Genomic DNA, 16233 nt, shown 5'->3' on the forward strand with positions numbered 1-16233 from the left:
CAGAAAATGAAGATGCAAATTTCATAGCCATCATATTAGAAAAAATAATCTATTAACCACAAAAATAAACTAAATTATATTTGTCAAAAGAAATGAAAGATGTATTCAATGAAGTCTGATCAAAGCAAATGCTAACCTAAATGTGAATATACTGTATCATTTTAAGCTATGAAACTGTGACAATTTCTAATAAGAAACTTTTATATAAACATACATATTTAATAGCATAAAGAAACCAACACAACATTCAAAACAACTTAAAACCTTAATTAACTTTAATGATAAAAAATAAAATTGTCTTCAAATTTGAACATTTTAAAATGGTAAATGCTAGCTGAAAAATAAACAGGCAAAATGAAAAGAACCAAGATGAGCTTTCAAAGTTGGTTTTAGTTCTCAGAAGAATGTGCTTATCTCAACAGCAAGCAGAATATTTTTAATGGCAAGACATAACTTGATTCTTTACTCTAAAACAGCCCAATTTAATAGGAAAATACAATTTCTCTTTTAACAAACATATATTTATATTTTCAATTCACTTCATTTAAAAAATAAAGTCCCCACTCTCAGGAGGAAAGGAGAAACCAAATAAAACCCCCTAAGATTAGAAACATTAATTTTATCTTTGCATAATACGTGTAGCAACAGCTACACCCAGTGGCCACAGATAAGTAGTGAAGTTTTCTAGCTATATTGCTGCAATAAAAAGTAAATTTGGAAATAGCGATTTTACAATTTATTTAAGTTTTTAAGATAAAGGTTATTTTTCACTACATATTGTTTTAAGGAAATACTCAAGAATCATTGGGAACAAAGATTAGTTCAGTTTAAAAAGTAGCTAAAATAAAACTCAAACCAAAGAGAGACCGTACAGATACTTTATTGCTCACCTTTCACACAAAGCACACCTCCAGCCATTTTCTTTCACAGCTTGACAATGTTTATGTTTACAAAAACCCAGCAAGAAGCATCATGTCATGTAGTTTTCAGTAAAGGAGAATGTAAAACATCAACTTAGCCAGGCTTTTGTTTTCTGCAGCAATAAAAAAGGGCCTCCTGCACTAGGCAAAAATCTGTCTTAACTTTGTAGTGCATTTCTTCCATTACAAAAAAAGTCTCCTGCCTAAAGCAAACTAACTTGTATTTGCTGAGCCAGTGGTATTAACTTGTGCATAAAACAAATTTCAGTTTGCTGTTTTATTTTTCTAGCAGATTTCAAGTAAAAATAAGGTTGAAGGAAGAACTTGTTTTGGATGGATGCAGTCAGTTTTAATTGCTATACTAAACTAAATGCTTATGTACTATAGGTTCACAACTTAGTTTGCTTTTATAATCTGCGTGGATTTTGGCCGTGTTCAAGGTTTTCGGAGTTGAGCATATGGTACAGTATTCCATCAACAGAATAAGGCTACTGAATGTGCTATCTGCAGAAGAGCTCATTTAATAGGAACTGACCTAAAGTTCTATCACGAAGCAAATGTGGTATAACCTCTCTGAATGAAAGGCCAACCAGGGGCAGAACTGTGCTTGGAAAACAGGCATGAGAATACTTTAAGCAAAACACATACATATGGATTGTTAATATGAGGAAGGCTACCTAGTAGTAAAACTAAGAAAGTCTAGGTGAATCCTCATTTTCAAAATTGCATACTGAAAACATGAGAGCTACTTATTCAAGGAATTTCTTTGAAAAAGTATGCAAGTTCTGACCGTGGAAGTAGTCTACTGGTCACTTAAAGGCAATTTTAATTACCTTTTAAAAAATTTTTCAAAGAAAGGAAAGATGTTGTTTCTCAAATAAACAGCATTACATAAGTCCGTTAAAAGAAAAAAAATCAACAGAACTGAATGAAGACCTACATATTCTTATGCCAAGCAGGAATTTGCCTGCCACCTGTGGTCGGTCTAACAGTCATTCAAAATAGAATGCTGGATTCAGGATTTTGAAGCTAAGTTTCTATTACTTGAGCTCTAGCAAAATGTAAGGGTCTGTAGCCTCAACTAGTATAATGTCTTCCCTGTCCAAACCCAGAATGATTATACTGATAACCTCCATGCTGGAAGTGCTGCTCAAACTGACCCCCTTGGTGATAAGTCTGGCTCCCCCTTCCTGCCCAGCCCCCTCCCTGGCCTGCGCGACCACTTCGACCTCCGCGACTGCCCCTCCCTCCACGACCACCACCTCGGTCACCATGGTGCCCACCATCTTGGTATCTAGTGTCCTGCTGGTAGCCACCACCCTGGTATCCACTTCCTGTGTATGAAGTTGTCTGGAAGCCACCATAACCTCCACCTTGATAGCCACTGCTGTGGCCACCATGGTAGCCGCCTGGCTGGAAACCTGAATCTCGGTAACCACCATCTTGATAGCCACCTCCTCCTCCACTCCCTCCATCTGTCCAGCCTCCTTGATGTTTATTTCCTCTTCCTCCCCCTCGGCCGCCGTGGTCATAACCACCACGTCCACCTCTCCCTCCTCCTTGTTCGTGACCTCCTCTTCCTCCATATGAGGAATGTTCATAGCCACCTCTCCCGCCTCCTCGGCCTCCTGCTTGCTGCTGGGGCCCATCTTGCCTTTTTTGCCATGGTGGCATCTCTGGGGGTGGAGGTTCAATTTCATTGGGTCTACCACCTCTGTCAGGCACCCTGCCCATCAACACCTATGGAATATGAAAGATATTTTAAACTATTTTATTTTATGAACTGAAATAAATGTATTTAGAAGAAAATCAAATTTACTCTAATCACCTTATTGATGGCACAGGCAGTCTTTTCTCTTATAGAGCCGCTGCTTGTCCTTAAAATCTTTGACAAGTCTTGTCTTGCAGCCAAAAGATGGGCAACTGAAATAGTGCTTTTAGGAGATAAGACTGAACGTTTTGGCTGGTAAACCTTGGCTAATTTTTCTGTCTGACTCTGTTGAAAGAAAAGCAATTCAAAGACAAATGACAATTTCCAAAATGACACATAAACACTCATTATTAGTTAATGATCTCTAAAATATTTGATAATGATATTTACTAGGGTGACAGATTCTAGGTAAAGTTATTAACTCACTATTGCTCCTACCTAGTCAAGAACCACCTTAAAGTACAGCTCTCGTATTTGCTGATACAGCAGGGAGCGGGGTGAGGGGTGAAGTGGGAATGCTTCCCTTTGGGGTTGCAAGGCCAAAATGATAAGGTTCTCCCTGACATTGGTCTTAGATCAAACATATTCATTTTTTCTATTTAAATATAGGAATGTAAACCCATTTCAATAATTTTGCTTTTTTTATTTTCCCATCTTTGGTTTCTACAAGGTAGTAAATATCTATTGAATGACAGACCTTTTTTTTTTTTTTAACCTGGATTATCTGTCTAGATGATTTAAGCTGAAATATAACTTAAGTCTTACCTCAGCTTCCCAAGTAGCTGGACTCTAGGCACCTGCCATGATGCCTGGCTAATTTTTTTTTTTTACAGATGGGGTGTGGGGGGGACGGGGCGTCTCACTCTTGCTCAGGCTGGTCTCAAACTCCTGAGCTCAAGCAATCCACCCACCTCAGCCTCCTGGAGTGCTAGGATTATAGGTGTGAGGCACTGCGCCCGGCCCTGCAATTCTTTATAAATAAATCATAATATTTGGTCATACTAAATCTAATATTTCTAAATTCAATGAGCAAATTAAATTGTTAGCTTAAAACACAGTAAACAAATAATTTGAAAACAATTCATTATTTTAGTAATTTTAAATTTTATAACTTTGTGTCTCTCACAAATGGGTGCATCCAGTAAACACTATAAAGTTCAGTTTTTCTGAAAAATATTAAAACCTTACAAAATATAAAAATTTGAAGTTTTTATTATCACTGAATAGACGGAAGAATTGCCATGCAGAAAGTCACTAAGGAAAACCTCCCATATATGTCTCCTGTGTACTTTCCTGGCTGTCTCCATTTTATTGAACCTGTTGAGATATTTAGGGATCTTGTCTATAAATACCCTGATCTTTTAAATTATTTATTGCATACCTTAGCTCTGTCAGACCAGCCAAAGGACTGTACAGTGACATCCAAGCGTTTTATCAGCAGCTTTCTCCGGACTTCATATTCGTTGGCTATGGCTTGGTTAATTGCCTCTATCTTTTCCTGAAGCAAAATTAAAAAAAAAAAGATGTTAGAATTTAAATCTGCTTGATCCCCTGTTTTATAAAGGTAGTAACTGGATCTATGTCATTCATAATTGAATTCTAGGCAGTTAACACACACATCCCTCTTTCACATCACATATTCATAATGAATCAAATGATAGGCAACAAAAAGCAGTACTGAAAACTGAATAAAGAAGATGTGAAGTATGAGATTCTTATTTAGCATCCCCATAATTCAGTGTGTGAAGCTCAGGCGAATTATGTGTTTGGCTTGAAGACAATCTACTTGTCAATTAAGAAATGTGTGTTACACGGAATTTTAGTTTTTTTTAATCAGCTATGTGAAATATTTACAAATTATCAGATTAAGTATTTCTAATATTACACAAATAAAATTACTCTGTATAAACCTTAAGATTCACAAAAATGATTTCAAGGATGTCTACCTAGAAAAGTACATATTAAAAAACATAACTGTAAAAGTGTAAAATGTAAGTATTGACACAAAAATCATGAAATAGACAATTTATTACAAAGTTTATTCAAGATGGTCACTACTCACCCAGTGGGCCGGCCCCATTGGCTTCTTCAATAAAGGCTTTCCCACATGATTAGGTGGAACTTTTGCCAGTGTTTCCTTTAACTGACACAAAAATATAAACAAATGAATAAAAAATCCAAGAGCAAAACATACTCTCCTCATCTTCCCAATTCCCATCATATCTTGCCATCAAAAGAAGATTCCTGACAGAGGCAAAGTGGAGGATGTTTTGGAATATAAATGTAGAAGACCCATAAGATAAAGACACTCGCTTGTCCCACTTCTCACACGTCTATGGAAGCATGATTCCTTCATTGTACCTAGAACAGTGCCTGAGCACAGGAGGCACTCAGTGAGCATTTGCTGAGTAGATGGATGAACACACAGGAAAATAATGAACACTGCTGTTCCCCTGTAGAGTTCAGCTGTATTTGTGCATTATGGTGCTGGTCTACCCCGTAAGGCAAATGTACCAATTCTTAAGAGTCCACCAGATATGCATATAGTGAATAACTCTGCTATGACAAATACCATTTTCTGCTACTCATTTTTTGTTAAAAGTACTTGTTCCTACTAATTAGATAAAAAAAGTATTAACTGTTGATAATTTTTGGTATAAAAATAACCCTAATTTATTTTCACATACGAGATTATGTTAGTAGTCAACAAATCTAGTTTGCCAATTGAAACATATGAGACCCAAAGTGACTGGATTTAAAAACAAAATATTAACATCCTTTTCTGTCTTGTCAATGGGGAGGAGAGTGGTAACATTTAATGATAAAGACCTTAAAGTTATTTGCATCAAAGTTCAATGATAAAATAATTTTTTGAAGGACTTAAATCTTAATCTTTTTTTATATTATATCTAGCTTACTTCAGTTTATAAACCAAAATGTACAGTTTCCTTTTTGAAAAGAAACATGCTACTATATGCTTTTTAAAAAAATACTAGAAACACTGATTTCTCCTTAAGGTATCTACACTAAAAACCCAAAACTCAATAGGTAACAATTACTTAGCAATATGCACATTAGGTTCCCATTAAGAGAAATAAACTTAATTGTTTCATTTCAAACAAATGTAGGACTATGCCTTTAATACACTACAATTTGGTACTAAAGGTCTTACTTTTTTTTCAATCCCGCTGAAGAATTGGAACATAGTTATATTGGCTGGAGGTTTGGACATTCCTAGAGCAATACATATGCCTTTCAACTCTTGAAAGACCTCACTACCGCCTCCTTCTTGAGCTTTTTTTGGAGGAGCATTCACACAGAGCATTCTGGCAGCTTCTAGTTCTGAGATGAGGTATGCTGAAGTAAACAAAATAAGATTTCAAAATGAGATACAGCTATAGTTATAGTCATAAGTCTGGAGTCACAACTCTATAGACCTAATGATATGTAACTTTTAAAGCTGCAAGAATGGATAAAAACAAGAGAGGAAAACCATTTTACCTGCAAATGATATAATGTATAAGCTGGTTATATAATTTAGGTATTTAACCAATATTAGTGCTTCAAGGTTAATTTAAAAATAAGCGATTCTTCTTTGAAACCAAAGTGAGGTAGATCACATCTAAAATTTTGGATTCTTGCATTCTACTATTAAGGAAGCTCCAGAACAGGGGTTGGCATCTATTAAAAAAATTAGCAAAAGGTGGCAGGTGGCCAATTTTTAAAGATAATTTATAATGTTCTTTATTGTAAATTCACATCTGTTGGGCATAGTACACTTATCTGAGTCAAAGGCTCACTTAACAACTTTGACTACATTATGTACAAAAACAAAGTAAATAAACAGATCATGTGTACCCAATAATATTTTGACATGTAAAAAAACAGAAAAGAAAAAAATATATTCTCTTTTTTTTAATACCTTTCAACACCAGTGCTACAGCTACTTTACTCGTGTGTCTCCTGATAATTACGTAGTGGGTTTAGAACACATGTGAAACAACATTTTTAAGTAGTCAAAGAAATGACAAGGTACTTTCTTACTATCCTTACGTGGTGCTCTGCCTATTCAAAGAAAGCCCTCTTCCAAGTATTCCTCTCGGGGCTTCTTTTCTCCTTAGTTTCCTTATCCTATTCCTCCCCAAACACAAAATTTTCCAATCACTTATTGACAGAGCCTCCTTTTTGTCAATAGATTCCTCTTTTGCACTGATTTCAGACACGTGTAATGAGGGCTGCAATCTGCTTTAGGTAATTCACTTGAAGGTATTAATATTCAATCTCATTCCTTTAACATTCCCAAGGACATTTCAATTTTTATAAACGTGATTAAAAACCATTTGAATCTTAAGATTTCAGGTTATGTGACAGAGTCAGATCCTTCCTATGATATAAGGAAAATAGTTTTGGAAAAAGACATTTTTCAAGGCCTTTAAGTCCTATTAAAGTACAAAAAAAAGATCGACTTGAATTTCTCATTTTCTACACCCAAAGTGTAATGTTAGAAATATAGGGGCTATAATTTTAGCAAATCATTCCTGAAAAGCTGCCAAATTCTGTTCTAAAACAAAAAATACAGCTAAGTTTCTGTGAAGGTCATCCTAAGAGGGTTTGATATTGTAAAATCTTTCTTTCTTTTTTTTTTTTTGGAGCCAGAGTCTCACTTTATCGCCCTTGGTAGAGTGCCATGGTGTCACAGCTCACAGCAACCTCCAACTCCTCCTGGGCTTAGGTGATTTTCTTGCCTCAGCCTCCTGAGTAGCTGGGACTACAGGTGCCCGCCACGACACTCGGCTATTTTTTTTTTTGTTATTGTTGTTGCAGTTTGGCCGGGACTGGGTTCAAACCTGCCACCCTCGATATATGGGGCCGGCGCCCTACTCACTGAGGCACAGGCGCAGCCCAATATTGTAAAATCTTAACATGATCCATACGGCAAATTATTTTTGAGTTGAAACATGAAAACAGTAAAACCCCACTGTTATGACAATAACCACTGCTTTTATGAATGAGGTTTTCCTAGAACACTGCCACACTCGGTCATCCATGTGTTATCTATAGTAGCTTTCATGCTACCACAACAGAGCTAGTAGTCATGACAAAAAACTGTCAACGGAGTATTTTACTGTCTGGCCTTTTTAGAAAAAATTTGCCAACCCTTGTTCTAGAAAATCATATATTATATGATATAATATACTGGTCCTCTGAATTTGGGAAAACATAGTTCAGGTATTTGCAAAATTAGTTCATCGATATAATTACCATGAAAAAACTTTAACTGTAATTGATGTGTTCATAGCACAAGGAAAGGCACTGGAGATAACAATTAAAAAACACACTAAAATGATTATCGCTACTGACAATCTAATTAGAAATGAAGAATATATGCAAAAAAAAGAGAAAGATAACAGTTCTTCATCTACTAGGAACTCAGACATGTGACTTAACTTACCTAGGGGAAACAATCTGAGAACCATAAAAGGCCAATGAAACAGCCAAAACAGAATTCTTACTCTGATACGTGAGAGTTTTTCAGCCACTCACTCAGACTATTCTATTTCTCCAACAATTCTAATGAGGTTGGTTTATTTCCCCCCTAAAATGCAATGTGATAAAAAACTAAAATTATTAATGTAAGGGAGCTGGAAGAAGTTAAATATATAGCATGAAGATGTGACAACTGCTACTTGGAAAGATGAGAAATATTAACACAGAGCAGATAGCAATGAGAACAAGTGTGTAAATATTAGGAAGAATATTAGAGGTTAAAAAATGAGGGGAATATTTTAGAATGGGGTTAACAGCAGAAGCAAAGTTAAACAGGAAAGAGTGTGTATGCATGTATGAAGAATTAAAAACACAAGTAATCTTTAGTTGATTTAGTAATGTGAGGAGCAAGTAGTTGTATATTCTTGAAAAGGTTTTGAGTGTGAAAGCACATTAAAACACAGCCTCTGCTTATGACATTGAGTGCAAAATAATGTTCACTGAAGTCTGCTTAGGAAACAGAAAAGAGTGAAAACCATTTTATAAAGATTCTACATTAAAGTAGTTCTTACAAGCAGTAGTGCTAAAAAGGCCAAACTTTGAGCTCTTTGGAAGAATAAACTATTCGGGGTCATTACTAACTTCCCACACAGCTGTTATCCTTCTGTGTAGAAAACATATTCTAAGCGCCATATACATAGGGTGCCAAAAAAATGCATACGCATTTTAAGAAAGGAAAAAATTGGAATAAAATTTTAATACTCAAGTCACATTTGACTTTTGCAATTAAAAGTGATATAAGATGAAATACACGAGATAGCAACCGTACCGTTAATACATACTGAGTATCACTGGGAAGGATAAGCAATACTCAAAGGAAGAACCCGTGCGTACAGTCACTGAGCCAGTTATGGAAATCATACAATCTGAAGGGTACTGAATGAACATGTAAGAACTGTCTGTGACAACAGCAATCGCTTGAAAGCAATACCTAACCTTATGTGCTTACTCCCCCAATAAAAACCTCCTGACAAAGGGGAAGTTAAGAAAGTGATTCTGGAATAACTCAGTACTCAAGTATAGTGGCTATGAACAACATTCCTTCAAATGGAAATTGTGTCACTTTTCAGAATCGTAGAATCCTAGTGTAGTTGTAAAGACAAACATTTAAAAAAAAAAACCCTTAGTTGCATGTGTCATGAGAATTATAACATTCAGTTACCAAAGCTTAATCTAAATTGCTTTAGAAATGCTACAAAAATTCTGACTTAAGGCTATTGATTGTATTTAGTGGAAAGCTTATAGAAGGAAACAAAATTAGTGAGACTACTAAAAAACTGGTAGTTAGTATATTAAAAACATGGAAGGAAAGAACTTGTCATATTTCTCAGAATGTAAGCACAGGAACAATCCAAATATTATCCTAAAATATTTATAAACAAAACCAAAAACCCTAAACAATTATCCCACCACGAACAAATACCAACAAAAGAATTTAAATCATTACATTAACCATTAACTGTATCTAATGAATGTTACTCTCTTCAATGAAACTAACTTCTAAAGAAGACTGTCATTATTTCCACACTATCTTCCCAGTCTCTTTCACAATGTGCATTTAAAATGCAAAGGTTTAACAGTCACACACTTGGAGACTCCAACACTAGTACTGTCACATGAGGTGGAGCATGAATACCACCGAAGCTGAAAGGAGAGTATCAGTTATAAAAACGACAATGCCATCAGTGCGTACACCCACCATCAGCTCCTAAATAAATTTCTTTTCTTTAAAATACAACTATTTTGAATTAAATCCATAATAAAACAAAACAAGAAACACCAGCTTATTAGGCATGGAAACATAAACAGAAAATAATAGCTACATTCTAGCAGTGATGAACTTACTGAGCAAAAGAAGGCAGTTCTTCTGAACGAGAAGGCGCTTGGTCACGTCCCCAGATGTCAGCGAAAGATATGGACAGTTCATCTCCCCTAGGAGCCCACTCACCTCAAGCTGGAATTCTTCAGCTTCACTTGGACCTTTTAAGAATTAAAATAATTTAATCACATTATTTTTTCCATTAGCATAATACTTATTGTATATTCAATGAAATTTTAAATGATATGTTCATAACTAGAGTTCCCTTCCCTTCTAATTTATCCTTTTTCACTGCTGAAAATGTTTTTCCTTAAATGGTGTTCATTAAGTTATTCTCTTATTTGAAAATCTTCAATGGCTCCTGAATTCCCACCTCATCTAATGTTTTGGTCTGCCTTTAACAATTGTTCACAGGCCTACCCTTGCCAGCACATCCAGTCACAGTCACCTACATATCACCTCTCCAATACTCTACTCCACTCAGGTAAAGTCTCCTCACGGTTCCAGGCACAGCTGGTCTCATTTCCACTTTGTGCCTTCATTTAAGTTATTCCCTGTGATTGATACGTCTCTACTCTCTCTTCTAGCCAATCCTACGCATCTATCAAAGCTCAGGGGATGAAACCCTCCTTCAGTATTCTTGCACTTAGGATTTCCTCTCCCTGTGGAACACAAAGTAAAGCATTTAATTCCTGTACTAGTCTCCAGTTGTTTCATTTGTGCCTAATATTCCCAGTTGGACTAGATTTGAAGACAGCAAACATGTCTTATTGTTCTATGTTCCTATAAGATATGAAAAAATAGTACAGTTCACTGGGTGAGCCAAGGAAAATAAAACAATGCTCTTTCATCATTATTTTGATTGTTGAAAATCTTTAATAGCTCCCTAATTCCCACCTCATCTAATTTTTTAGTCTGCCTTCAAGGAGTAGAAATTGCCTAACAAATTTTGAGAGTCACCCAGCTTGAGTTCAACTCGTTTATCAAACAGAAAGACTGTATTATCAATGTTTTGCAAACTGTGATCTGTGAGCCCTACAGAGTTACACAGAGCTCCTTCAGAGGCAGCTGGGAAGGATGAAGAGAATTCTGCTGGAGGTATCCTCTCTGCTTTAAGAGGAACAGCTACATTTCTTTTTTAACCTGTTTTATATTTTGGCTTCTATATGTTTCATTTGAACAAAGGGACTCCAGGTTAAAAAGAGTTATCATCTAACGTGGGTGTTTCCAAAGGTTTCCGCAATCTCTGGAATATTAGGTCAAGAGGCAAAAGAGCACAATGCTTAAAAGCACTGGCTCCTGAACTTGGCTACTGGGGTGACTCTGGCTCCACCTCTTACAGGTTGTATGACCTCAGGCAATGTATTTAACCTCTTTGGGCTTTTTTGGTTAAATACAAGTAATTAATCTTGCCTCAAAGGGCTCCCCTGAGGTTTAAATGAGTTAACACATGCGAAGTGCTTAAAATATAGTGTGTGCTTAATAAATGTACAACTGCGGCTATCATTACTGTTATACCATACTCTACTTAATAATCAGAATTGAATGCAACTAACACATACACATTAAATATACTAACATGTAAAAGGATGAGCTCTTTAGAATGGGATTAGGTGAGAGAAAAGGGGATTATGTGTACAGATTCTCCTTAAAGGATGGTTAACTAGTAGGCATTCTTCTTAGTCACCGGTTATAGGTTTACCTACAGCAGAAGTGAACCAGATCGTGAATTGTCAGTTTGCAAGCTTTTGTCTGTTTTGCAGCATCTACTGATATTAAAAACAATAACAAAATCGGCAAATATAAAAGAGTTGTCAGCCTGCAAAATCTGAACATGCTGGAACTGGTTGTGATATATCTAATGGTACATTTTTGTGATAAAGAAAGGTTCTTAACAAAGTGTTGTCTGTCTTCCCAAGCATAACAGAATTACATTATATTTACCAGGGCATATGTGCTTCTGCAATCAGGTAGTCCAAAAGAAAAAGATCCCAATTTCCAGGTCTAGCCACAAATCTAGGATCTTACAATTCATGTTTTAGAAAATGCAGAAAGTTCACATATTCTATACTTGTGGTTTCCCATTTTTCTGTATCTCAGTATAGGATCTTTTTAGCCTCCCCCAATTTTCAATAGTTACAAGAGTATGTTCTGGCTTTTCAACTTCTGAATCACCTCATCTCTAAAAATATGGAGGAAAAAATATCTTGGCTCCTTTACAAAATTTTTCAGCACATTTACAAAAAGCTTGAAATTTCAGCTTTAGTACTATTAATGTTCAGTTGACGATACCTTAATTTTGTTTTTGTATTTTGTACCTAAAAGTGAACATTTACTTACTGTTAGTTGCTTGCACATTTTCCTCTAGCTTACAGAGCACTCTTAATTCAGACACCAGCCAAGCACAGAGTTTGGTAAACTCGGGGGAACTGGCTCCAGCAGAGACAGCCTGAGATAGAGCACCATCTTCCAACAATGGGCCCTTGTAACTGGTGAATAAGAAATTACACTTCAGAAGAATATAAAATCAAACCCATTACATTACAGGTAAAACATACCCATGAATTATTTATATAATTTAGCAATAATTTAATAAAGATTAAGTCATGATCAAATTCGAAATTTGCAAATATAAATAAAATTTAGAATTATATTGAACCATTAAAAAAAACAAGCTAAATAGTAACTACTTTTCAAAGCTTCAAAATACACAGGAATGTTTAAGGGACTCACACATACCACCAAATTATGTCAACTTCTATATAACTTCTGAAAAGCTGTTATTGCAAAGGTTTATTTGCTTAGTATAACTGAACTGAGTATTAAAATCAGATTAACAAGTGATAGCTAATTATAACTTTCTATTTCAGAAGTAAAACTTAGGTTATCTTGTCTAGAATTTTTTTCTAGAAATCAATTAGGTTAGGTTTTTAATGACTTCCTTTAAAACCAAAAATTTTCCAATTAACCACTTATTTTTTTCTATATTTAATGACAGTTAAGACTACTAAGACACAGTAGTAGTACCAGAGAAATATCCAGATTAATTTAATAATTATTGGCTGCTCATGAACTGGTCCACCCGAATCCTAATCCTTTTTGATACCAATGTAATTTTAAAAACTTATAAAATGTCCACAAATTCATAAAAAACAACAGTAATAATGAACTCCAAATTACCTATATGATAGAATTTAAGATTTCTGTCAAAATAATCTAAAAATACACATTATTCAGATTATTTTATATTCTTTTAAATGAAATATTGATGAAAATTTACTTTAGAAGATTATATTAGACATAAGATAACGTGATGTTTAGAAGTATTGGTATGTTAGAGAAATGACAATTCTCAATCTCTTTAAAATACAATTCTATGTTTACACAGCATACGAAATGGAATGGAGAAAACCATACACAAAAATTAAGATTACAGATAGTCCAATATCTAGATGTTAAAAACCACATATTATTAGACACTGGAATTAAGAAACTAAGTCTAGAAATTTCTCCTCATGTTTTACTTTTAGACTTCATTAGTTTATTCAACATGTAGTTACTGATTCCTACTGTGTGCAGGATAGAGATAAAAGATAGTCATTTAACTTAATATTCCACAAGAAAGCCTTTAAAAGCTAATGAAAGGCTGAATTTTAATGCTTGAGTGCACCAAACTAAATAGTTACAGTTAAAATTTTAAACAGTTTTTAGAAAACCCATCTCAATTATTTGATTACAAGTAACAACGACTTTTATAATACTAAGAAGAAAAAAAAGTTAAAAGAGGATAAAAGAATAATAAATGGGAAGAAACAGCATCCATGGGCACTTCTTGTTTTTTGAGACAAGAGTCTTGCTATGTTGCCCTTGGTAGAGTGCCGTGGTGTCACAGCTCACAGCAACCTCCAACTCCTGGGCTCAAGCGATTCTCTTGCCTCAGACTCCCAAGTAGCTGGGACTACAGGCACCCGCCACAATGCCCGGTTATTTTTTGGTTGTAGTTGTCATTGTTTGGCAAGCCCGGGCTGGGTCTGAACCCACCAGCTCCGGTGTATATGGTTGGTGCCCTAGTGGCTGAGCTATAGGTGCCAAGCCCCACGGCCACTTCTTAAGTGACCTCTGTTCCTTTAGAATGACATTTAAGTAAGGTCTACTGCTTCCTTTCCTCCCACTTCTCCTGCAACACTATTAAGTGCCATTTCTTCCAGGCAGCTTCCAGTACTTCACTTCCTTTCCCAGAGAAAGGATCCCCTCAGTGTTCCTCACAGCATATGTTCACAGTATCTCTTCCACCTCACCTTGGACCTGTAAGTGCTCAGCAGGCCAACAGTGCCAAGAGCAAGTGTTCCTCAAAAATGTATGATCAATGAATGGCTTCACGTGTGAACAAACAATTCAGTATGAGATGTCCAGTAAAAAGAGATCATTGTGCTGAATGTGACTTTTACTTAAGCCCTAATGAAAGAAATAAGCTCCCTAAACTGTGCAATATTTATGAAAATTCAGAGCAAATTTTAAAGAAAAGCAAAATGGTATTTCACTTTGACAAACATGATAAGCAATGACCACTTTCCTTCCTAAAAATTTCCACCAGGACAGCAAGTTACTTTAGTGGGTAGACTTTGGGAACCCTCAAGGTGTCGTTTCCTAAAGAATCCTCAAAGCATTCCAAGTCATGAAAAAACCTAAGGGAAAGTTTTGATAAAGGATTTGATACTTAAAAATACAGGCAGCTAAATCTGTATTTTGTTTCGACACTGTACCTGTAGGCAAACATTAATCACATAATTTGTTTCTGGAACCACATTTAGCTAAAAGGTTTCAAGTTCTCAAGTTTAATAGAATATAATAAGCTGGGTGACCCAGTGAGATAAGAAACCCTATTTCCAGCTTCTAGATACTGATGAATTATGGTTGGGTAACAGTCAGGAGGAGAGAAAAAAATGCAAAACAAGTTTTGCATACATACAGGTTTTTAGTGGGTGAAGATGGGCTAACGGGACTCAACAAGACAGAGTGTCAGAGTCAAAGGAAACTGCCAGTCGTTCCCAGTGAGGTGGTGATAGGTTAGATGCACAAGTGAGCTGGCTGGCAGACGGATACAGCGCCCAGACAGGTGGCTTAGGAAAGCCTGGGTGCATGCAGAGAGATGACTGGGCAAAGGAGAAATTTTGAGAGAAGTGGGGTGAGGTAGGACTAGAGGTGCAAGATGACAGCAGGAAATTTGGAAGACAAGTAGGGAAACAGAGAAACAACTTTGGCAACCTTTAGCGTGGGGGTAGGGCAGGAGGATGGGGAGCAAGGAGAGAGGCTCAGGGAGTTGGGGGTGGCGAGAACCAGAACCCAGACAATGACACGCATGACTGACAAACGCTGGGGGCAACTCGGCTGCAGGGAGCGTGAGGCAGGCCCAGGGGCTTTCGGTTTAGAGGGCTACGAGTCGGCAGGGCAGGCAGTAGACGTGGCACGGGGCTGGGGAGAGGTCCCGGGGCCACAGGGAAGAGACGGCCAGGAGCCACGGGGTGCGGCGGGGAGAAGCAGGTGTCTCAGACGGGGGCGCAGAAGGTGTCCCCGGGGGGTTGACAGTGTGGGGTTTGAGAGACCCGTTCCCCGGGAGTCTTACCCTAGATCTTCCAACGACTCCAAGATGTCAGTCTCCATGAGGTCACACTCCATGCTACTGTGGTATTCAAATTTCCGAGTCGTCAGGCTCCCCTCTTCGCCGGCAACGCGTACACTCGCGCATGCGCTACTTCCCCGGAACTTCCAAATCGACAGCTGGCGCCTCAGACCCTGCACTGCGCATGTTCCGAGCGTGCGCAAGCTACTTGGTCCCGCCTACTGCCCCGCCTCCGCCGGGTAAAGAGTTGCTGGGCCCCAAAGTGTGACACATGCGTAGTAGTGAATACTGAAGCCCGCCGTCGAAAGAAGGGCAGGAGGACTGACTGCGTGGCAGCTGGGCGTGGGGACCAGCAAGGTGGGAGCGCTTCCAGCTCCCTTTATTGGGTTTACGCATGTGTGAATTTTGGGGGCGAGGCAGGCGGGCTAGCAGTTTGGAGTGGTTTGTGTCGGCTGTGAAACCGAGAACGTACATCCCAGATGGTGGATGGGAGGTTCCCCGCAGCTTGCCGGAGTGTTCTAGCCTTAGCTGTGGGTCATGGAGAAGGAAAATTCATGTGCTCGGGTCTCACTTGGCTCAGGCAGGTAGATGAGCCAAACGCCGAGGAAGGCAGATA

General features: G+C 37.3%; 1 protein-coding gene across 1 annotated transcript; it reads right to left on the reverse strand.

Annotated features, from left to right (window-relative positions):
• Positions 1–870: 870 nt before the first annotated feature.
• On the reverse strand, positions 871–15808 carry FAM98A (family with sequence similarity 98 member A). Its single transcript, XM_053588600.1, has 8 exons — positions 15621–15808; positions 12338–12486; positions 10024–10158; positions 5804–5988; positions 4694–4774; positions 4013–4129; positions 2749–2916; positions 871–2660 (listed from the first exon to the last, which is right to left on the reverse strand). Exons 1-8 carry the CDS (start codon positions 15671–15673, stop codon positions 1998–2000), a joined length of 1551 nt encoding a protein of 516 aa, XP_053444575.1. The 5' UTR covers positions 15674–15808; the 3' UTR covers positions 871–1997.
• Positions 15809–16233: the final 425 nt, after the last annotated feature.

Source organism: Nycticebus coucang, chromosome 4 (assembly GCF_027406575.1).
Source record: "Nycticebus coucang isolate mNycCou1 chromosome 4, mNycCou1.pri, whole genome shotgun sequence".
Taxonomy (NCBI): domain Eukaryota; kingdom Metazoa; phylum Chordata; class Mammalia; order Primates; family Lorisidae; genus Nycticebus; species Nycticebus coucang.

What these genes read in the sequence shown, in the direction of transcription:
- FAM98A (XM_053588600.1), bottom strand. Translation starts at nt 15,673, where the DNA reads ATGGAGTGTGACCTCATGGAGACTGACATCTTGGAGTCGTTGGAAGAT. An exon ending in TCAGCGGGATTGAAAAAAAA is followed by an intron (nt 4,775 to 5,803) that starts GTAAGACCTTTA and finishes TTTTTGTGTCAG; the next exon opens with TTAAAGGAAACACTGGCAAA. An exon ending in CTGCCTGTGCCATCAATAAG is followed by an intron (nt 2,661 to 2,748) that starts GTGATTAGAGTA and finishes CATATTCCATAG; the next exon opens with GTGTTGATGGGCAGGGTGCC.